Consider the following 23,030-nt stretch of genomic DNA (forward strand, 5'->3'; position numbering starts at 1 on the left):
CAGTATATACATGGACTCCATGTGTATACATGGACTACAGAATGGACAGAACCTAAAGCTGCTGCAGACGTGGCCGGGAGAACACACTGACAACAGACCGAACCCAGAAGAGCTGCCCTGGGAACTGCCACGGAGAAGCTACAGAGTCCTGCTGTGAGAGGAGAGGCTGAACGCAGTCTGGAGCAGGAACCAGCAGGTCGGGTCAGGTTAATCGGTGGATGGTGGACTGAGCCAAGTTGAGGAGTCTCAGCCCTTGATACACACATCAGGTATGGGTCTTGTCAGAGTTGGGTGTGGTTCAGGTGAGGGATGACGCCCTTTCCTCCATCTGGTGTAGCCTTTAAGTTCTTGCCCTGGTCTCTGATTTAGTGTGTATGAGTGTTTTGCCTGCATTATGTCTGTATACCATGTGGTCTCCAGTGCCCACAGATGCTAGAAGAAGGTTTTAGATTCCCCTCAAAGTGGAGTTACTGGGTGGTTGTGAAAGGCCATGTAGGTGATGGCAGTCAAACTTGGGTCCTCTATAAGAACAAGTGCGTTCACGGCTGAGCAGTCTTTCCAAACCACCCCCCTCCTTAGGATTCGCATATGCTCGTATGCCATTACCATTTGGATTCTCCCCAGGAAACTTTCAGGGTGGCTCCTGTAAGTTTTATTCCCAGGAATTATTAATCTATGCCAGAGAGGTGGTGCTGTTTTGGGGTCCACCTAAAAGCTGCAGTCGTCCTCCCTCACAAAAGAGTCAGAAGCTTCTTGTAAAAGTGTTTTCTAGGGCTATGCCCAGCTTTGAAATTGCTGTTTTATCCAGTGGAGTGACTTGGAGTACGGTCAACAGTCTTTACAGACTGAGGTACCCTGACAGTGTTCAGCCAGGCACTCTATCTTTTGTCTTCTTTCCATTTTGTTAGAAGTGAAATTCCTTAGAAATCTGAAAGGGTTTTCTTGGCATGCCAGTATTGAGATGGTAAGAGGTGAGCCATTGTGTGATAGCATTGGTGTTAGGACGACTGACAGAATCGAGCATTGCCTACAGGCTGCTCACAGCACAAAGGGAATCTCATAGCCCTAAAGCATGGGCGCTTGGGCTGCTGGGAGGTGCGTCATACTGTGCTAAAGCTGGGTGTAGGCAGCAGGCTCTGGGCCTCAATTTTTACACCCCATCTCAGTCTGTAACTCACAGGACATTCAGTATTATCCCATCAGGCTGTGTCAAGGTCTGCTGCCAGAACATTGGAATTTCTGGGAAATGGTCTCAAATGTTGAAAAGATTTAAATTTTAAACTGGAATACCAAGGAAATACATCAATAGTCAGCCTGGGCCACAAAACAAGATCCCCTTCTTTAAAATAAAGTTGTAGAAAGTATTTCCTGGGTTTCTGGGTGCCAGGTCTGCACAGAAAGACAGCAGAAGTTGGGTCCAAGTTAGTGCTATTCGTGTGTCTCAATAACATTTGCTGGTCACCCACTGCAGAAGTAGTTTTTTAGAAAATTGGTAACTGATGAAAAGGTTTCAGATAATTGGGTCATTGACAGCAGTGCGATTTCTGACTAGAAGTGAGCTGGTCCCCAGACCCAAGAGCTGTCAGCTGCCTAAGAAATTATGGCATTAGCACAGCCCATAAGGCAAGACAGATTACAAAACTTTGCCACATTCTATTATATACTGTATGTGGATGGAAGCAATCTGAGAGATTTGAATAGAAAAAGTAAGTTAAAAACTGCAAAGCTGGGGGCTGGAGAGATGGCTCAGCGGTTAAGAGCACCCGACTACTCTTCCAGAGGTCCTAAGTTCAATTCCCAGCAACCACATGGTGGCTCACAACCATCTGTAAAGAGATCTGACGCCCTCTTCTGGTATGTCTGAAGACAGTATACTTATATAATAAATAAATAAATCTTAAAAAAAAAAAAAAAAAACAGGGGCTGGGGATTTAGCTCAGTGGTAGAGCGCTTACCTAGGAAGCGCAAGGCCCTGGGTTCGGTCCCCAGCTCCGAAAAAAAAGAACCAAAAAAAAAAAAAAAAAAAACAAAAAAAAAACAAAAAAAACAAAAAAACTGCAAAGCTAAAGTCAAGTTACTTGAGAGCTGTGATCCACAGAAACAACTCACTACTGAAGTTCCCTGTTATGGCAGTGGCTCTGACTTGGAGCTGGTGAACCAGCAATCCCTTAGGTGCTGCAAGGCCTTCCTGGAGAAGACTCACTAGCCGGTCCTAACCACCACCATTGAGCAACTCACTCATCAGTGCTGTGCCCAAGAGTGGTGGCAGTTCTTAACCCCATGCCCTACCTGTCTTTTCAGCTGACTTACTGTATATCTTTAAAATAATTGTAGGTGGAAAGTTGTTCAGAAGGATTAAAAACACTTGAGTAAGACAGCTTGAAGTGTGGCTAAGCATTCTTAGACTGACTAAACATCTGACCTTACTGTAATTACAAAATAGTGCAACAAGCAAATTTGGAACAAAATAAAAGCCAATAAAGTAAGAATGACCTACAAGGTCCAGGTCAGCCTCTGAGCCCAGCAAACCTGGGTAGTCTGGCCTAACTGGAGTGTGTGCATGACCAACAGCCAATGTGCTGTTTGCTTGCCTTTTACCTCTCTATCCTAGACTCTTACTGTGACAATATCTCCATCCATAGATATTCCATCTAACAATCTTCCATTTAACACTGGAAGACTTTAAATTCAGACACACTAAGGGCATCCAAATATTCGAGAGAGGAGAAGCTGGGTGTGATGATAGGCCTGTGACTCTGGGCTATACAGTGATACCCTGTATAAAATAAAAGTAGGGGGTTGGGGATTTAGCTCAGTGGTAGAGCGCTTGCCTAGCAAGTGCAAGGCCTTGGGTTTGGTCCCCAGCTCCAAAAAAAAAAAGAGAGAGAGAGAGAGAGAGAGAGAGAGAGAGAGAGAGAGAGAGAGAGAGAGAGAGAAAAGTAATAAAAGATGAGAGCAACGATTGATAACATTTTAATCTTACTTGGTTTTTGTCTACTTGTTTTCTAGCATTGTTCCTATTTGAGCCACTTTGCCTCTTTAAAAAAGGCAAGTGTGCTTAAATAGTGGTGTGTTTAGGAGTGTTCTCTCATCAACATTTAAAAAGTTAAAGGCAAGCACAAGTCATTTTAGAGCATTTTCAGAAAAGTGGCCTTAAATTCATATGGGTATTCATCAGAAAAGAGTGTAAACTAAACCGGAATGTTATCAAACAGAAAATACTTCCCTAAGCTTGCAGTGAGCTTTGCTAGATATGGAGGTGTTGCTGAATGCAGCAGCCTCTTTCCCTGAGGGAAAAGGCCAACGGCGGCTGACAGCTAGCCTGATCCAGGTTCTCTCTAGTTTCTCAGGCTGGTCTCAAAACTCCTGGGCTCAAGTGATCATCTCTCTTCAACCTCCTGAGCCAAAGGGACGACAAATGTGTGCACTGCAGTGCCAGCAGAGTGAGAACCTCAGTGTGGGGAGAGAGGGTGATAGGGGACAGGGCTTCACTGTGATGTAAACAAGTTGGCCTCAACCTTCGATCCTGCTGCCTCAGCCGCAAGCGCTAGGATTCCAGATGTGCTCCACAGTGCCTTTCTTTCTTTCCTTTTTTAAAGTACGCTGTCGTTGTCTTCAGACACACCAGAGGAGGGCATCAGATCTCATTACAGATGGTTATGAGCCACCATGTGGTTGTTGGGAATTGAACTCAGGACCTCTGGAAGAGCAGTGTTCTTAACCGCTGAGCCATCTCTCCAGCCCTCACAGCATCTTTCTTTCCCCCCCCACCCCCGGAGCTGGGGACCGAACCCAGGACCTTGCGCTTGCTAGGCAAGCGCTCTACCACTGAGCTAAATCCCCAACCCCTCACAGCATCTTTCTAATATCTCAATTTTTGTTTAAGTTTCATCATGCTGTTTAACGTAGCATGTTGCCTAGAAAAGCTTGTAGTAGCGCGAGTACAAATGCTTCTCCAGCATGTCTCCTAGAGACCATTTCACCCACTGCTCTGTTTGGCCACCAGGTTCTTGTCTCTCTCTTCAGCAATGGTGAGGCAGATTCCCCTTCACTGGGGAAGAGAGATCCATGATTTGTTGCCCTTGCCAATAACAAAAGTGTTGGAAACCTGAGTGGCAAAGCGGTTGCCATTGACATGTTTCACATGAACCACATCAAAAGAGCCAGGATGTCTCTCTCTTGGTGACCATACCAATTCTTCCCAAGTTAGCACCTTCAGTCACCATACACAGATTCCCAGTGTCAAACGTGATGAAGTCAGTTATTTTGCCTGTCTCTAAATCAGTCTGAATGGTGATCAGGGCAGCAAATAGGACGAGCATCATGGGTCACCAGATGAGGGATTCCTTTTGTGCCCACAAAGATCTTTCTCACTTTGCACACCTTGTACTTGGCCTCCCCGGGTGTAATACAATAAACAGGAAAGCGACCGTTGGTGTCACAGATGGGACCGATGTTCTCTGCAGACAGTCACAAACCCAACAGGGTAGGTTATGTCAGTCCTGACTTTCCCATCCATCTTAATGAAGTGCTGCATGCAAATCAGTCAAGGCCTACTTGATCCTGTTCCTTAGGAAAGTGATCAGAAGCAGGCATTCCCACAGCTAGTGAGCATCACTGGATGGACAAGGAGAAAACACTCCAGTCAACTTAGCCAGCATCCAGTGTTCTGGGGTCGCTACACACTTCAGATGTTCCTTGGGACCACAGGCCATTGCTGTGCTGGGAACAAGACTTAATATCTCAATTTTTAGAAAGAAAGAAAAAGGTTTATTTCGTGTGCGTGTATGCACACACAGAACAGGGGTTACAGGTGGTTGTGAGCCACTATGTGGGTACTGGGAACCAGACCCAGGTCCTCTGAAAGAGCAAGAGTTCTCTTAACTACTCAGGCATCTTTCCTGCTCTGCATCTGCATGTCTCAATTCCTGTTTTCTTTCTTTTTTGTTGTTGTTGTTGTTTTTTGTTTTTGTTTTTGTTTTTGTTTTTCAAGATAGGGGCTTCACCGTGTAGCTAGATTGTCCTGGAACTTACTTTGTAGACTAGGATAGCTTTGAACTCACAGAGCTATATCTCAATTTTTAAATACCCAAAACTTGAGCCTTTTGTCTGCCCTAGTTTGAGGGCACAGAGTCTGATAAATGTAAATCCAACTGCAAGTCAGGACAAAAGAGAAAATGCAAACATGAGCTCTTTGTGCATGGACACCTGAGAAGGAAGGCACAGGAGTTGCTCAGAGCAACTAGAGCAACATTCCATTTCCAGTCCTCAAACCCAAAACTAAAGGAGCAGGAATGATGTCTCAGCAGTTAAGAGCACTGGCTGCTCTTCCAGAGGTCCTAGGTTTGATTCTGCGTACCCACATGGTGGCTCACCTGAACTGAACTGACTGCTCCAGATCCAACAACCCTTCTGATCTCTGAAGGCATCGGGCACACATGCGGTACACAAACCTAAATGCAAGCAAAATACCCATCACAAAATAATAGATAGTTAAACGAAATTTAGAAGGCATCTGGCCTTGACACCAGAAGGGTCTGGGACTGGGGTACTCGAGCAGCTTTCTGTCCAAATTTTCTTTTAAAACAGCTTAGGTTATTTTTACCTAACAGGAAACCATAAAAAGCTTTTCGTTGGTAGAAAAGTATATGCTAAATTCAAGCTTATTGTTCCCACTTTCCCTCCTGGGGGGTCAACTTGCTTCATTGTTCCAGTTCGTCTAGCTAGCATGATGAATGCTGCTCAATCCTGGCTGCTTTCCACCCTAGCGTTCATTCTAAATCCTTCTGTCAAACCATGTGCAGCAATGTGCACCCATAGTCCTAGCTATTGGAAGAGGATGAGGAGTCCACAAGTTCAAAACCAGCTTAGTCATACAATGAGACCATGTCTTCTCAAGATTAAATTCTCAAGTCCAGCAGCAGCCGTGTGTTGGGCTGAATGCAACCTGTTGGTGTTCCGAAAGCTCCAACCATGACTCTGACATGCAACAAAGTTTTGAATGATGATCTGAGTCCCACTGAAAATGCAAATGGCTCTAGGGCTTGAAGTATTAGAGCATTAAATGCAGGCTTGTGTGTGGAAATAGTACTGACTCTCAATAGTGAAACCTCAAACTAGCACTGGGGCACAGGGGACAAGTGAAATAGATGGCTCTGTCACTAAAATGCTTACTACAGGAATATGATGACCTGAGTTCAGATCTCCAGTACCCACATAAAACCTGCATGCACCTGTAATCCTAGTACTGGGTAGATGGAGACACGAGGAGGCTTGCTGATCAGCCAGCCATTGTCCCTCCTCCTCCTCCTCCTCCTCCTCCTCCTCCTCCTCCTCCTCCTTTTCTTTTCTTTCTTCTTCCTCTTCTTCCTCTTCTTCCTCTTCTTCCTCTTCCTCTTTTCTTCTTCTTGTTTTCTTTTCTTTTTTAAAAAAATATTTATTGTTTAGTATATGAGTACGCTGTAGCTGTCTTCAGACACACCAGAAGAGGGCATCGGATCCCATTACAGATGGTTGTGAACCACCATGTGGTTGCTGGGATTTGAACTCAGGACCTCTGGAAGAGCAGTCAGTGCTCTTAACCGCTGAGCCATCTCTCCAGCCCTTGTCTTCTTTTCTTAATCATAATCATCATCATCATCATCATTATTTTCTTCTTCCTCCTCCTCCTCCATTTCCACCTCCTCCTTCCTCTTCACCTCCTTATTTCTTCCTTTGAGACAAGATTTCTCTATGTAGCCTTGGCTGTCCTGGAACTTGCTCTGTAGACGAGGCTAGCCTTGAACTCAGATTAAAGGCATGCTCCCCTACTGCCTGGAACAGCAAGCTGTAAAAGGAATTATTCTACCTAGTCCACATAAAAGACACAAAGTCCTGTTATATTCTTTACAAGCTGTAAGCCTAGACTGGGAAGGTTTTGAACTATTCTAACTTACCTCCTAGCCATATGTCCCTTTAACTTGCTGGTTGATTCTGGCCTGAGTTATTCTCAAGGTCCATCTCCTCTCCCAACAGCTTCCTCTTCTCTCTGTTTCCTTCTCACTTCTTGTGGTCCCTACCTGTGACCCCCTAGCCTGGTAACTCAAACTTCATCCCCCTCTATTCTCCCTAGTAATTAGTTGTAGCCATTTTCATTTAACCACCCATGTGGTTGATCCCAACCATCCCTCCAGATGTTTAAAAATTAAAACAAAAAACAATACCCCACATTAAGGATGGCAATAAGCGCTCTTAACCGCTGAGCCTAGTTTTTAATTTTTCGTTTGCTTTACTGAGACTGATACTTAGCTATGCAACCCAGCTGGCTTCAAATTTGCAGCAATCCTCCTGTCCCTACTTCCTGAGTGCTGGGATTACAGGCTACCCCAGCAGGCTAGACTCCAATCCTCTTTTAACGTCTTTACAAAATGGGAGCCATAAGACTTTCTGCCACTATTAAAAGAGTAAAGAGGTTTCCCCTCTGCCTTGCAAACTCGTTGTTGTGGATCTGGCCGGTACCGGGCTGCGTCGTGGCACAACGCTGCTGCGCGAAGTAGGAACCGATGGTATCTGCTCTCCACGTGGTGTGTCCGGACTCGGAATCTCGTAGCACCGAGAGCTCAGGAGGACTCTGTTCTTGGTGCGCTTCCTGGTTCTGGCTGCTTTGCCTCCGGCATCAGACCTGAGTTCCCTGCGCTGTAATCTATAGGCAGTGTGAATCTCCGCCGAAGCTGCAACTATGGGGATCTTGGAGAAAATTTCGGAGATCGAGAAGGAGATCGCTCGGACGCAGAAGAACAAGGGTGAGGGCGGAATCGAAGGGGTCTCCCTTTCTACCCTTCTTGTTTTTCTTGTCTGTAAAATGAGGGAACAACTGGAACCGCCTCCGAGGCCGGAGAAACACCGGGGAAGTCCGGAGGCGTGCGTGAGGCGGGAGCGGGCACATTCAGCGATGTGGTTTCAGGGTTATTGAAATATCTGATCAGTGTTGGACTCAGTGATCGAGTAGAGAAACCTCAGCGCGCACGATAAGCCTGTGACCCAGAAAGGCAATGCCGGAGATTTTCCCCTAGGCTCCTGGCTGCTGGGCCTTCATGCTGAGAAGGGCTAGAGAAGACATCTCATAAAACAGCCTGTCCCGGTAGACAGGCTTGCGCCAGCGAGGTAGTGTCGAGGAAGTAGGGACTGGAGAATTTGTGTACTACTTTCTTGCAATGTAACCTTGTAAAGTCATGTCATCTTTTGGCGACACAATGTCCTCATCTGTAGATAGGGATAATGTAGTTCACATATGCAAAGCCCTTGCCATAATATTTAAAGTAAACCATCCCAAATATACAACATCAAGGAACCATCAAATTTGAACAGCAAACTGTAAGGGTTGGGGACCAGTGGAGAGCCGTGGCATTGCCAAGCTGTGCTCTTGGTGCTTTTCTGCGTCTTGAAGAAATGTAATGGAGTTAGTGCTGCTGTCCTTCCTCTTTTGCAGATAATAAACTAATGCACAAGGCTAAGTGACTTTTCCAGGCAGTAATGGCAGGGTGGGATTGATCTGATTTAAATTCAGGCCTGAGGCAAGGACAGGTTAGTTGTTCAGAGAAGGGTGGAAGGAGTGTGGGCACCACAGGTGAGGTCCTCGTTCTCAGTCTCAACCATATCCCCTTTATCATGCAGATTTGGTAACACCTGAAATAGAATTTCTTCTCAGTAATGTAACCCATGTTCCCCCAGAATTTGGAAACAATTTGGTACCCTAACAATACTATAAAGGAGGAAGAAACGAAACACATGTACAGTGAAAACAGTATGCTTTCCCTCCATGAATGCTGGGTGCTGTCGGGATACATAAAGTCAGAACAAAGCACAAGGTACCCATATCTCTGCCTGGGGCTACAATGATGGGACACATGCCCACATGTAGCCTGGATTCCCTCAGGGGTTTATCTCAGCATGGGAAATTTGTGTGTGCCATAGTCCCCTTCCTGCACACAGTGGTGCATCCACGGAATTCTAGCAGCACAGAAAATACCCTTTGTCCATAGAGTAGCAGGGCAGACCTGAGGCCTTCAAGCCTGACCCAGATTTTCTCTGGATATCTTTGGGACATGACAAGTCATGAATTCAGGGACTTCCTTTCCTGGCTGTTCAGAATTGGCTTATAATCTTTAGGGCAGCTGCAGTAAAAGCTAAAGCTTCGGAATGAGCAGAGAGCAGCCTAGTAACCTCCCATTTGCCTGAGGTACCATTAGTGCTGCTCATCCATACTCCTTATGGTGCTGAGGTGCCAGTGGGGTATCAAGGCCCCCCTTGAGGTCTCCTTGGGGTGATTGTTGTCTGGTCTTGATGTTCTCAGTTAGCACTTGGCCCGATGTGGGTCCCCACATGACCCACCAGGTAGAGACCCTGACACTTCTTTGTTTTACGTCTTCCAGCCACCGAGTACCACCTGGGCCTGCTGAAAGCAAAACTGGCCAAGTACCGGGCCCAGCTCCTGGAACCATCCAAATCAGCCTCGTCTAAAGGAGAGGGCTTTGATGTTATGAAGTCAGGTGATGCCCGTGTGGCACTGATTGGCTTTCCCTCTGTGGGTAAGGTCAGTGATGGTCCGTGTGGACCTTGGGGAGAATAATAGAGGGTCACCTACCTGCATGCCCAACCTTACTTCCCCTCAAAGTCTTGCCTACCTATCACCCTAACTTAGAGGCCACTCTTTCTGCTCCTTATCAGGAATAGTTGACATTCCAACTCAGCCAGTGGCACACATTTATTCAGTATATACCCTGTGCCAGGCATTGTGCCCGATACTGGCATGTCCAACCCTGACTACACATATATCCTCTCAGAAAAGACAATTTGAGCAAATTCAAGTGTCATCTCAGTTGGTTTTAAGCTCCAAGGAAGTCTAAGGGTTTTCAAGACATGTCTGGGTAAGTGAAGGCTTCTCTAGTGAGTGGTTAGTTCATCAGAGGCCCTTATGATATGAGGGAGCTTGCAGAGAGAGGCCCTCAGGGGAAGCCTGCCTATAGATGTTGGGAGAGCTGGGCTATCTGCCTGAGTGAATGAGCATCAGGAGAACAGAGGTGATGAGTCAAGAGAAATTGGGCCTCAGAGCTAGCAGACAGACTCGCTTGAAGTGAAGTGATGTCATTGTAGAGTTTTCTAGAAAGTTTCTTCTGGAAAGTGGTTCAGTTAATGTCCTATCTTGAGCTGCATTTTATGTGGTAAGATTAAGTAAGCATCCTTGCCAGGACAGATAAGGTTTTAATATATTTCAAATATGTGCCACACTGGAGGTCAGAGGAGAACTTAAAAGAATCAATCCTTCTACCATATGGGTCCTTAGGATAAAAGTCAAGTTGTCAAGCTTGGTGGCAAATACTTCTTATCTGCTGAGCCATCTTGACAGACAATAAGTTTTTAATACTAGAATGATCTTGGATTTTTTGTTACAGAGAGTTGCCAGAGTCCTTATAACCAGTTTCTTTATTGGTAACATTGTTACAAAAGGGTAGCACCCTTGTTACAACCCATGCATTAATGTCAAGCTGTTGTCTTTGTGTCCGTACTTGGATTCATAGCTCCTTTAATTTCTCCCTACCACCTGGATTCCCCCATCACATTCACCTGTTCTGTTCGCCTAATTCTAGGCAGCCCCAGCATACTTTGATTTTTACTTTTTGTTTTGTTTCAAGACCCCATGTCTCACTATGTAGCTCTGCAGAGGCTGGAATTGTCTGTGTAAACCAGGCTGGCCTCAAACTCACAGAGCTCTACATGTCTCTTATCTCCTGAGTGCTAGGATTAAAGGTGTGTTTCACCTTATCTGGCCCTGATTTTTAGTTTTATTTTTTTTTTTATATTCACGTGTGTATGGGCACATGTGTATCAGAGTGTTTGTCCACATGTATGTGTATAAATGTGGAGGTTAGGACAGTGTCCAGTGTTATTTCTCAGACTTTCCAGTTTGGTTTTTGTTTTGATTTTTTTTTTTTTTTTTGGTTCTTTTTTTTCGGAGCTGGGGACTGAACCCAGGGCCTTGCGCTTCCTAGGTAAGCGCTCTACCACTGAGCTAAATCCCCAGCCCCTTGTTTTGATTTTTAAAGATTTATTTGTATGTCTGAGTACTCAATCTGCATGTATACCTGTATGCCAGAAGAGGGCATCAGATCACATAGATGGTTGTGAGCCACCATGTGGTTGCTGGGGTCTGAACTCAGGACCTCTGGAAGAGCAGCCAGTGCCCTTAACTGCAGAGCCATCTCTCCAGCCTCTCCTTGGTTTTTAAGAAAAACCCCTTACTGGCCTGGACCTTGTCAAGTAGGCCAGGCTTTCTGACCCAACTCCAGGGATTCCCCATCTCCCCCTTCCCAAGTGTGGAGATTATAGGACCACTCCTAGGTCCTTACAGGGATGCTAGGGAAGCGAACACTTTACTGATTCAGCTCCCCGACTCCCCACTTCCTTTTATGATTGGGGATAGCAGCCATGTGCCACCGAGCCACAGTCTCAGCCTGATTTGATGACTTTGACATTTTGACAAAGCCCTAGCTTTAGAACTGTCTGCTTCAACACGATCCCACCATGTGTCCCTCCAGCCAAACCTCCCTCCAGAGGCCTGTCTGGTCTGATCTACTTCCTGCCCTAGTCTAGGATCTGCCACTTCTCTGAGGAGGCCTGGTTTCCTTTTTGGGAAGTGGGTGTGGAAACCAAGACTGAGGTGCTGACTTACTTTAGCAGGCCCACTGGTGCACAGATGGTACAGCAGAGCAAAGATGGATGAAGGAGGCTGCTCAAGTGTAGGCCTGCAAGCACTGTCCATGCCTGCAGCAGGGCCTGGGGCAACTCCTGAATCCATCCCAAAGCCGTGCACCAGGCAGGGGAGTAAGCAACAGCAACTGTCCCCGGGGTACCTGCTATACACTAGGCATATTTTTTTATAAGTCTTTTTTTTTTTTAATTTATTTATTTAATGTATATGAGTACACTGTCGCTGTCTTCAGACACACCAGTGGAGGGCATCGGATCTCATTACAGATGGTTGTGAGCCACCATGTGGTTGCTGGGATTTGAACTCAGGACCTCTGGAAGAGCAGTCAGTGCTCTTAACCACTGAGCCATCTCTCCAGCCCACACTAGGCATATTTTATTTGTTTTGTTTCCCCCTTCTATGATTATTTGGTCTGCCAATGCAAGTGTGCCCCTAATGAGTCCTGTCTTATAGGGTGACCCATCTGATCTGAGGTCAGGAATGTACCCCAAAAGTTAGCCTCCAGCACCATTGCTGGGTGTGGTGGCAGCCAGTATTCTCAGGACCTACTTCTTTCTATCTGCAGCTCCCTTCACACCCCTAGAGCAGTAGCAAGCTCAGAATTCTAGTCTCATGGGACAGTAGGGCCAGATAAAGGCTGCTGGAACAGGCAGGGAGCTTAGGAACCAGGTCCCTCACCTGAGACAGTTGTGAGGCCTCCAAAGAACATGGACTGTGGTGCCAGTCCGTGTTTGTAGGCTAGAGACAATATTCTGCACATTCAGCCAGTCCCCAATCTAAGGTCAAAGAAGGCTCCTGATCTGTCTACCCAGGCAGCCCCTCATCCCACAGGGACTTGCCCAGGAGACTGAATTAAGATTCTTTAGGGCAGTGACCTTTTTTCTTCTCTCCTAGTCCACTTTCTTGAGTCTGATGACCTCTACAGCCAGTGAAGCTGCATCCTATGAGTTCACCACCCTGACTTGCATCCCTGGGGTCATTGAAGTAAGTGGACTGTGCTGGGCTCTATGTGAAAGAGGTGTGCTTGTTTGCATTTGCGAGGTGCTCATTATATAAGCATCTGAGGTAGCTGCCCCTATGTGGGGTACCCTGCAGAACCGGCCCTTCTGGGGACCTGAGAAGTACCTGGCTGGCATAGAACTCTAACTTGTCCCAGTAGCTCAGTCCCACATATTGGCAGCTCTGCCTAGTGCCCCTCTGTTCTTTGTCTTCTGCACAGCCAGCTCCAGGCCCTGATTGCTGGCTGGTTGCTTCTTTACCCTTCTGGAAAGCCTTAGACTTCATGGGTAGCAGGTGTTAGAGCCTCGTGTCTCCATATGAGCTGATTTATTGATTGCACAGCAACATGTTCTGTGGACCGTCCTAGACATATCTAGCTCTTAGATGGTTGTCTATGCCAGTGTGAGGTGGTGGGGCCCTGACTGGGGCAAAATTGGCACCAGCTGTGGGCCCATTGTAGGTGTGTAGGTCCAGGCAGGCTCCTGGCCACAGTAGCCCAGCCTTGCCTCACCATTCTCTTCTGCTTCCTAGTACAAAGGTGCCAACATCCAGCTCTTGGACCTTCCTGGAATCATTGAAGGAGCAGCGCAAGGTGGGAGCAGGGCAGGGTGTGGGAGGCAGGTTGGAGTTCTGTCAGAGTGTTGAAAATGGACAGGGCTGTCATGGAGACCGCCTGTGAACCCCTAGACCTGGTACCCTTGCTTTCCAGACAGGATGGGCTACTATTCAGATGCTGGTGTCATATTCACTCTATGATCTTCGTCCCGTGGTTGAATTCTACTCTTCACCATGGGCATAGTCATAGCAAATTGACAGCAGTGTTAAGGAGTAAATGAACAAGTTCATGAAGCTTGGCTGGGCCTACTGCAGGAAGGGGAAGAAGGTCATTGTTACCCTGTCATTCCACTTAAGGTGGTGACTTCTAGAATCAGTCTTAACTGGGCTAAAGTGGTACATACCTGTATCCCCAGCACTTAGGAGGTGGAGGCAGGAAGATCATGAGTTCAAGACCAGCCTGGGCTACATAAGTGAACCTGTCTCAAAAAACAAAACCAGAGTCCTTGAGTAAAGAACTTATGGATCCTCCCCCCACCCCCCCCAAATGCTGAGAAAAATCAGCACACAGCAGAATATAACAGGAATAGTGAAGGTTTGGAAGGGACTTGAGTCTAAGGTGTTTCAGGCTGCAAAATCACATTGTCCTACCTCTTGCCTGTGCCTTATTGAGGCATAGCCTTCCCTCTTCCTGTGCAGGGCGAGGCCGTGGCCGGCAGGTGATTGCTGTAGCACGCACAGCTGATGTTGTCGTCATGATGCTGGATGCCACCAAAGGAGATGTGCAGAGGTCTGTGCAGCAGGGCAGGGGAACCCACAGGGATGGCCCCATGTATCTTTGGCTCAACGGGTCTGTGTCTAACTTAGCCACCACCCAGCCTAGAGGTCCTCCCTGCTAGATGGTGTCCAGCTAGGATTGGCGATCTTAGGCTCAGATATAAGGGACACCCTGCTGTCAGAGCGGCACACTAGGCTGTCTCTAGCAGTAAGGCCCTGGGAACTCCTTACCCTTCTCTAGGCACTAGAGGGCTCTGTCTAGCCTCTGCTTTAGAGCCCGCCACAGTTTTGGGCTGTTGGCTTGCTAGGGAAGGGGCTAGAAGAGGGACCTGGCTTCTGTCTACGCAATCAGGGCTGCGTAGGTCATGAGGACGCTCTGTGACTTGCTTAGAAACAGCCTGTGAAGGCTCACTCAGCCTTTGTCTAGGTCCCTGCTGGAGAAGGAGCTGGAGTCTGTGGGCATTCGCCTGAACAAGCACAAGCCCAACATCTATTTCAAGGTATTCTCACACTCTACCCAGGTACAGCCTGGGAACTGCTTGGCCCTCCACTGGGATGGACAGCTGCTGTTGCTGCCCCTTCACCAGCAGCTTTCCCTGCCTCTCTTGTTCCAGCCCAAGAAAGGTGGTGGCATCTCCTTTAACTCAACGGTCACACTGACACAGTGCTCGGAGAAGCTGGTGCAGCTCATCCTGCACGAATACAGTATCCTTCCAGGAAGGGCCTCCTTGCCTGGGGGCAGCTGGCAGGGCTCAGGACCCCGCCACACACTTGGCGATTGGCTTCCTGGCTCCTCGTTGGATGTTCAGGAGTCCAGGTGACATCTGGAAGAAAGACAGAGTGTGCTGGGCAACAGTCCTGAACACTGGGGTCTCTGGCTTGGAGAAGAAGCAGGGGCTGTGTTTGCATCTGTTAGTGGGTGCTAGAGAATGGGCCAGGGCTCCAGAGGCAAGAGATAGCAATGAGTGAGGCCAGGCGGGGGCAGGATGGGACTTCTTTCCCCTGTGCTGCTGGAGGAGCCTGGGGTCCCAGGTGCGACTTCACTCCACAGCAGAAATTGAAGTCACCTGTGGTTTGTTTTTCATATTTTGTGGTTTAAGGAATAGAGGTGAAAGAGTTCCTCAAGCCTTCAGAGCTTGTAGAACTTCCCAGCAGATTGTGGCCAGTGCATTTTACTGCCTGGCCCCCACCGCCACCCACGACTAAAAGAAACATGTGGACACCATGCCAGTACACAGCTTGCCCTTAATCTGAGCTACTCAGAGATCTTCAATGCTGAGGTACTCTTCCGAGAAGACTGCTCTCCAGATGACTTCATCGATGTGATTGTGGGCAACCGGGTGTATATGCCCTGCCTCTATGTAAGTGGCGCGGTGGCCCTGACCACGTGGCTTTTCCTCTGACTGTATCTCCTGCACTGCAGTGACCCAGATGGTTCCCATCTATCTCAGCAGTCTGCTGAAAGGAACTGAGAGCCAGGGCTCTCCCCACTATCACCTCCCCTGCCTCAGTGGCTGCTGGAGTCTTAGAGGGATGGAGAGTTTGAAACCAGGGTTCCAGGCCATTTTGCCCTTCATTTTAGGGGGATTTGCTCCAGCCGGAGTCATTGAGGGGAGCAGGCCTATGGGCAGGTGTTAACTGTTTGAGGCTCTGTCCCTCACGTGACTGCTCCTCCACTATCCATCTCAGGTGTATAACAAAATCGACCAGATCTCCATGGAAGAAGTAGACCGTTTAGCTCGAAAGCCCAACAGTGTAGTTATCAGGTAAGAAGGTGGCTTCCTGCCATCCCACTCTCCTTTCAGAGTGTTTGCTTGTTTGAGACAAGGTCTCTGCATAGCTCTGGCTGACCTGGAACTCACTGTATGGAGGGGGCTGGCCTTGAACTCATACATATCCACCTGCCTCCCCTCCCCGAGAACTGGGATTAAAGATGTGCATCGCCACGTCCTGTCTGAGAGTTTTAATCCCAGGGGATAGGCCCCTGGCAGGCCACCTCGGTTTGGAAGAGAGCTGGACCTCCAGCTCCTGTGAGTCACAGAGCCTAGCATCTCCCCCAAGGGAGAGTTTGAAGCCCCAGAACTGCAGGAAGGGCTCCCATGAGCCCTGCTGGATGAGTGAAGTCCACCTTGACCCCACTTCCTGCCCTTCTTTATTGAGTGGGTCTGGCTAGCAGTGGCTCACTTCCTGATGACACCCTGAACCCTACAGAGCTCCTTTTCAGGAAGGTTGTACTAAGTCCTCTGCTTCTCTGCCTCCTTCCATCAAACCAAGTATTCTGATGTCTTCCCTAAGAGCCTGGCTTGTGGGAGCAGGTGACAGCTGAGGGTTGTCTCCTAGACATTGCAGCTGCTGCAAAGGACAACATCTGTCCTGCTGTCCCCCAGTTACTTTGTGCTGCCTAAGACATACTCATCCTCGGTAGTGGGAGATGGTCACTCTTCCCTGATTGTACTTACCATAGCATCCAGAGCCACAAGAATCTGGCTGTCCTAAAACCTGGGTTCCTCGGTCATAGGGTTTCTATTACTACAGTGAAACACTATGATCAAAAAGCAAGTTGGGGAGGAAAGGGTTTATTTCAGCTTACACTTCCAGATAATAATCCACCATTGGAGGAAGTCAGACTGGAACCTGGAGGCAGAAGCTGGTGTAGATGCCATGGAGGAGTGCTGCTTACTGGCTTGCTTCCCCTGGCTTGTTCAGCTTGCTTTCTTTTTTTTTTTTTTTTTTTTTTTTTTTTTTGGTTCTTTTTTCAGAGCTGGGGACCGAACCCAGGGCCTTGTGCTTCCTAGGCAAGCGCTCTACCACTGAGCTAAATCCCCAACCCCTCAGCTTGCTTTCTTATAGAACCCACTAGCCTAAGGATGGTACCACCCACAGTGGGCAGGGCCCTCCACCATTGATCACTATATTGAGAAAATGCCTTACAGCTGGATCTTGTGGAGGCATTTCCTCAACTGGGCCTCCTTCCTCTCTGATGATTCTAGCTTGTGTCAAGTTAACACAAAACCAGCCAGTACATGTTCCATCTGTATTCTAAGATACTTGTGGGTGACCCTGGACCTTTAGCAACCCATCTGTCCTCTTTAGGGAAGTGTGAGCACACCCATAGTCCCAACACAGCAAGCCTCTGTCCCTGTAACAGATACCATGGATTTCCTATAACATGAGCCAAACTGGCCCACAGGAGGATGTTGAGCTCTGTTGGTTATGATGCCGTCGGGTAGCCAGAGGCACAGCTGGCAGCATGATCACCTGCTTGTTAATAGTGGTGATGGCAGGGCCATGTTGCCCTTAGTGCTGCTCTCCAACGGTAGAGACCGTGGCCTCTGAGCCCCAGGGCCCTGCCTGCCTGACACTGCCTTCCCTGCAGCTGCGGGATGAAGCTGAACCTGGACTACCTGCTGGAGATGCTTTGGGAGTACCTGGCCCTCACCTGCATTTACACCAAGAAGAGAGGGCGTGAGTTGAAGAGGACAGCTCAGAAATGAACCTCCCCCAACTTTCCCAGGGCTGCCTGCCTGTTTGCACCATGCAGAGGTCTCCATGCCAGTCTGTCTGTTAGAACAGGCAGAAGACCTCAACCTAAGCGCATGTGGCAGAGATGCTGGCTGTGGAGATGCTGGTCTAGAAGTTGTGCCAGGACCCACTGGCCACAACAGAGTTGCTCTCTTGCTCTCCCTCCACAGTACCAGGCCCTATGTTAGGTTCCTTCCTCTGCCTCCATCCCTGGTACACGCTGCTTTCCTGAGTGTGGGGCAGTTTATGGTAACCCTGTCTTTATAAGCTAGGAAGGGCTATGGCTTCCCACCTAGGCGCCAGCATCCATTCACCCCTGCCCATTCAGCCCACACATTCCATGGCCCTTCTTTGGGTTCTGTAATGGGCGACAGGGTGGCATAGCACAAGATTCTATGCTGAAGGTATGCCGGATAGTAAGGAGCAAGGCTGGGGGCCTGGGAGGTAGAGTGGGTCTCTGAAACCAGGGCCCCATTATAAAGGAAGCCAATCCAGGACAGACGAGACTAGTTGACATGCTTTCATCTCCCTACAGAGAGACCGGACTTCACAGACGCCATCATTCTCCGGAAAGGGGCCTCTGTTGAACATGTGGTAAGTTGAAAACCTACCTGAGTGGCCAGAATGAGGCCTGAGCTACTTGTTCCAGCCAGGGTAGAGAGAGGCGAGGTAAAGCAGGCTTGCCTTGACTTACCTGGTTATTGGATGCCAAGATAGGCTCTCCCCATGAGATGGGCTGTGGTGGTGGTGGTGGTGGTGGTGGTGGAGGAGGAGGAGGACGAGGAGGAGGAGGAGGAGGAGGACCTCTCTTTCCCTGTCCTGTAGGGTTGGGTAACAGCCGCAGTATGGCTAAGATCACAGTGAATAAGGGTCAGCTGATCACCTTGCACAGAAAAGGTGCCAGTGTGCAGTAGTCTGTGTTTCTCTGTTCCGGTTGTCATGGGGTTGGTTGTCAATGAAGGAGAATGCCACCCTTTCACCCTTGCTGTTATGTTACCTTCCAGTTTCTACAGTGCGTATGGAGCTAAGCCTGGGAAAGGCCAATTTTCTCATCATCCTCACGCCCCCCAACCCCATCCCCATAGTAGAGCTGTTGCTCAGAGTCACCATCTCCTGTGGTCACCATTCAGTCCCCAAGGACCTTATTCCCCAACTGCCTAAGTCCAGGATGCCTGTGGCTGCTTCCTGCCCCAGTGTGCATTCATTGAAATCGGCTCCAAATTGGTAGCCCTGGTCTCACCAGAGCTCAGCTGCTGTGTATGGGTCTGTGGTCTGCTCACATGTAGTTCAGGAAGAAGTTTGGAGGGCATGGATTGAGGTGCCCTAGAGTCCAAACTAAGACTGAGTACAGACTTGAAGGGACATCCCAGTCAGGAGTTTGTGGCTTAGGACGTGAGAGTCCCTTTCCCTGTTAGAATTGCTGCCCGACACCCCCTGAGTAGCATCAGGCCACACAGCCATGGTCTTGAGAGTTCTTTTCATAGGTTTTATTTTCCTCCATCCGTTATTTCTCAGAATCTGTTTTCTGGGGGCAGGGAACCAGCCATTCCTGCAGTCCCTCAGAAAGACTGCTAGACAGGCCAATATTCCACTCTCATACAGCCTTTCATTTGGCAAGACTAGCCTGAGCCAACAGGGTACCAGCCTTGTGGTACTTGGACACACAGCTAGGCTAGTTACCTCTCCTGGGCCCAGATTTCATAGCCCTGGGCTAAGAGGGTTGAAAGTACTCCAGCCTCTTCTGGACCCTAGCTGTAGTGCCCCCTGCTGGGAGCATAGTGAACTGTAGACACAGGTGTTGTCCCTTCTGGGAGGGCGTGTTCTACCTTGGGCTAAGCTGCTTGTCTAGAGTAAATTGGCTCTCACCATATATGGTAGAAAGCAAGACACCAGGAGAAGGGCATGGTATGAGTCAGGAAAGGGCCCCGAGGCACAAGCAAAGGTGAGGGAATAGACACAGGCATCAGGCCCTCCAAGAAGAGCCAGGGAGTGCAAGAGGACCTTTGGCCTTTGCTCAGAGCCTGGACTTTGTCCCAGAGAAGCCTTCCCTGTGAGGAAATGGCCTGTCCTTACCCTGAGGCATGCATTGCAGCCAAGATGCTCACTGAGACCAGAAAAGCTAGCCAAACTTGCAAGCACACCCAGCTCTTCCTCCTCTGCCTCAGTCCCTCTTCAGGGGACGACAGATCACTCCAGAGCCTTTGTGATACACCTGCCTTGGCCCTATGGGTGAGCATTGGTGGCTTGTCTATGATGGGCAAGGAGCTCTGAGGAGAAGACTCTAAGGAGTGCCCTTCCCATCTCTGGTACACTTGCATTTTTCTTAAAGGATTACAGGGGAGTGTCCCTGTCAGGAAAAAGGCTTTGGGTAAGCCCGTGGTCAATGGACCCTGCTAGAATTGTCCCTTCTGTCAGACACTGCATAGTAGGGCTTGTGGCAAACCGCAGGGGAAGAACATTCCCTGTTGGGGTTTCAAGTGGATATTAGGGTTGCTAAACTTTTTAGACTACTGATAGCATTTAAAAAAAAAAAAAAAGATGGGCTGGAGAGATGGCTCAGCGGTTAAGAGCACTGACTGCTCTTCCAGAGGTCCTGAGTTCAATTCCCAACAACCATATGTTGGCTCACAACCATCTGTAATAGGATCTGATGCCCTCTTCTGGTGTGTCTGAAGACAGCTACAGTGTACTCGTGCATAAAATAAATGAATAAATCTTTAAAAAAAAATGAACAAATCAGACTAGCTTAAAGACTCATTTGTAAGTCAGAGCTGACCTCTAGGCCCACAGTTGTTCACTCTCTGGCCTTGGGATAGGGATAGGGATGTGAGGAATTGGTTGTTTGCTGTCATCTACCCAGTGAGCTGACTGACCATATCTGTTGAGGACGTGGAGGGATGACATTGCAGCCACTTCCACTGTGCTACTCTTGCTGTGGCCCCCACTGGTCCATGATCTGGGGCAATTGCCAGCTGCCCCTCAGGGTCATCATGTGACCTTCATCCCACCCAGGAACACTGAGGGATATAGGCTGGGTCCAGGAGAGGAATGGGATGTGATATGCAAGATGCCATAGGCCCCAGCTGGAGTCAGGAGGCTTAAGAGACAGAGACCAAGCAGTTATGACTCCAAGCTGAGGTGGGTGTTCTGGAAAAGCCTTCCTGACCTTTTCTAAGGGAGCATGTATACATACAGTTGTCCAGAAGAGACAGGCAGAGGGCTACTAGCTGCAGAAATGTTCTTGGGTGTGATTTCAAACCTGCTTAGAACTGGGTGTGGGTAGGGTGAAGCAAGGGCCTATGCTTCTGGGGCCTATGGCTGCCTTACTCATGGCCTGGGCCATCAAAGTACCTCATGTGGGATGCTTGCTCAACACAAGTCCCAGTTACAGAGCCTCATCTCCCTGACTTTCCTGTCTCGTAGTGCCACCGCATCCATCGGTCACTGGCAAGTCAGTTCAAGTATGCCTTGGTGTGGGTGAGTCTGGGCAGGAGCCGGGGGGGGGGGGGGGGGGGAGGCTAGACCCAACAGCCTCAGGGTTAGACTCAGCACAGCATTCCTGGCAGCATCCCTGCCCTTCTGCATGGTGACCCTTGTGTCAGTCTGTCCTACCCCTTGAGTAACTACAGTTGGAAATTGGTCTCTCCATCTCTAAAACTAAGTGGGATCCTTCCCTGTCTAGGCCCAGAGTTTGTGCTGTAGGAGCCCCTACTTCCTTTGTCATTCACCCCCTCCCCTTGCATCCCACTATCTCCCTGCAACCTTGGCCATCCAGAGACTGACATGTCCCCTCTGCCCTCTCCCATCAGGGTACCAGCACCAAGTACAGCCCGCAGCGGGTGGGCTTGACTCACACCATGGAGCACGAGGATGTCATCCAAATCGTGAAGAAGTAGTCACATCACCTTCCTGCAGCTTGACTCCTGGGGACTTGGACCCCCTGGGACACACAAAACGGGAAAAGTATAAACATATTCCCCAGAAAGGGACTCTTGAGTTGACTGGTTCATGAGCTCCTTCAGTAAGCAATGTTGGGATAGGCAAGGCTGGGGACCAGGGCTTTGCTGAGGACATTCCCAGGAAGCTTGTACCTGTGGTAGGCTTACTCAGCAGCCTACAGCCAGTGTCCATGTCCTGTGCCCCATCCGGGCACCCAAGGAGCTAGTTACCCACATCCTCCCAGCAGACCTAAGCTGACCCCAGCTCCGGTAGGGTCCCTGAAGCCAAGACTCCTGACAACAACTCTTAGCACATAGTGGCCTCAGGATGAAGCCTCCCACAGGTCCTCCCAACACAGGGCTGTCCCTTGTAGAAGCCAGGGCCCAGCCAAAGTGTACTAAAGTGCCTCCCCCTTGGAGCCCCTCCCAGAGCAGCCTCCTCCTGCTCCTGCCTGGGTGGGACCTCTGAGTCTGGCTCCATTTCCTTCTAAGCTCCTATGTCTGCCCTCCTTTCTGAAATAAAATTTTAAAAAAAAAGGGAAGTGGTTCCTTCCTAGACCAGGGGAACTTGAGTTTCTGTTGCTTGGTCCAGTAGGAATGGGGAATGGGGCAGCAGTGAACCTGGCAATGAACAGAAAGTCAGCCTAGCTGGGGTCTGTGAGTGACTGGCCTGGGCTTGGGCAACCAGGAGAAGGCAGAATGTGCCCAGCCCAGGAGGACTGCCCAGAGGCTGCAGGCCCCCCAACTCCCATGGCTTTTTTAGAGGGCAGGCTGAGCTACCAGAGTAGATGGCATCCTTAGGAGGCCCTCGAGACTGTTGGAGTAGCAGGAGGCTTCTGCAGGGCAGCTGATGCTCGAGCCAAGCTGGAGGCTCCACTGGTGCTGGCTAGGTCCTGAGCTTCTCCATAGACAGCGTACAAGTGCTCTTTGCTGCCTGAGAAGTGGGGCTCTGGGATGCATTACCCGATTTCTCTATAATCATCAGGAAGGGAGAGAGCTCTAAGGCTGAAGCCAGACAAGCATGTGAAACCTACCGCTGCTCAGCCTACGGCTCTCCAGGCTGTTTCTTGCTCCCATGTGAGCTGCTCGTGCTTTCCAGAGACAAAACAGGAATAATAGCTGTCATTAAATATACATTGGGCCCCAGGCGGTCAATGTGGCAGCCTGAGCCTCTTTCCATCTCTGTGGAGGCAGACATAGGACCCCCAATAAACAGCATGCAGGTTGGGAGCCAGCCACAGGACCCAGGTAAGGGACCCTGGGTCCTTGGGGTTCTGCCACTGGCCCCTGACTTTGCAGACAGAAGAGAAGGGGCAGCAGTAGAGCTGAACTTTAGCCTTGCCTTACTGGGTACCCTTCTGAGTGAGATGGGCATCGTGCCGGTGTGACTCCTTGGCAACGGTGCTACACCAGGACAGGTAAAGATGTAGCTCTTTGTTTCTGCTCCTTTCCCTAAGGATTCAAGGGAAGGAATCCAGCACAGCAAGGGCTTT

General features: G+C 49.1%; 1 protein-coding gene and 1 pseudogene across 2 annotated transcripts; one reads left to right on the top strand and one right to left on the bottom strand.

The window, feature by feature from the left end:
* Rps4x-ps6 (ribosomal protein S4, X-linked, pseudogene 6) lies at positions 3,887-4,734 on the bottom strand (annotated as a pseudogene).
* On the top strand, positions 7,653-22,074 carry Drg2 (developmentally regulated GTP binding protein 2). Of its 2 annotated transcripts, NM_001398843.1 has the most exons (13): positions 7,653-7,781; positions 9,411-9,571; positions 12,641-12,730; positions 13,277-13,337; positions 14,000-14,090; positions 14,505-14,577; positions 14,692-14,782; positions 15,341-15,438; positions 15,767-15,843; positions 17,454-17,542; positions 18,135-18,193; positions 21,023-21,076; positions 21,409-22,074. In NM_001398843.1, the coding sequence occupies exons 1-13, from the start codon at positions 7,718-7,720 to the stop codon at positions 21,493-21,495; spliced, it is 1,095 nt and encodes a 364-aa protein (NP_001385772.1). In that variant the 5' UTR covers positions 7,653-7,717; the 3' UTR covers positions 21,496-22,074. The 2 variants fall into 2 exon arrangements, with proteins under 2 accessions (NP_001385772.1, XP_038943190.1); XM_039087262.2 differs by lacking the exon at positions 7,653-7,781 and having other exon boundaries at positions 9,428-9,566; positions 21,409-21,595.
* Positions 22,075-23,030: the final 956 nt, after the last annotated feature.

The sequence above is a fragment of the Rattus norvegicus genome, chromosome 10 (assembly GCF_036323735.1).
Source record: "Rattus norvegicus strain BN/NHsdMcwi chromosome 10, GRCr8, whole genome shotgun sequence".
NCBI lineage: Eukaryota > Metazoa > Chordata > Mammalia > Rodentia > Muridae > Rattus > Rattus norvegicus.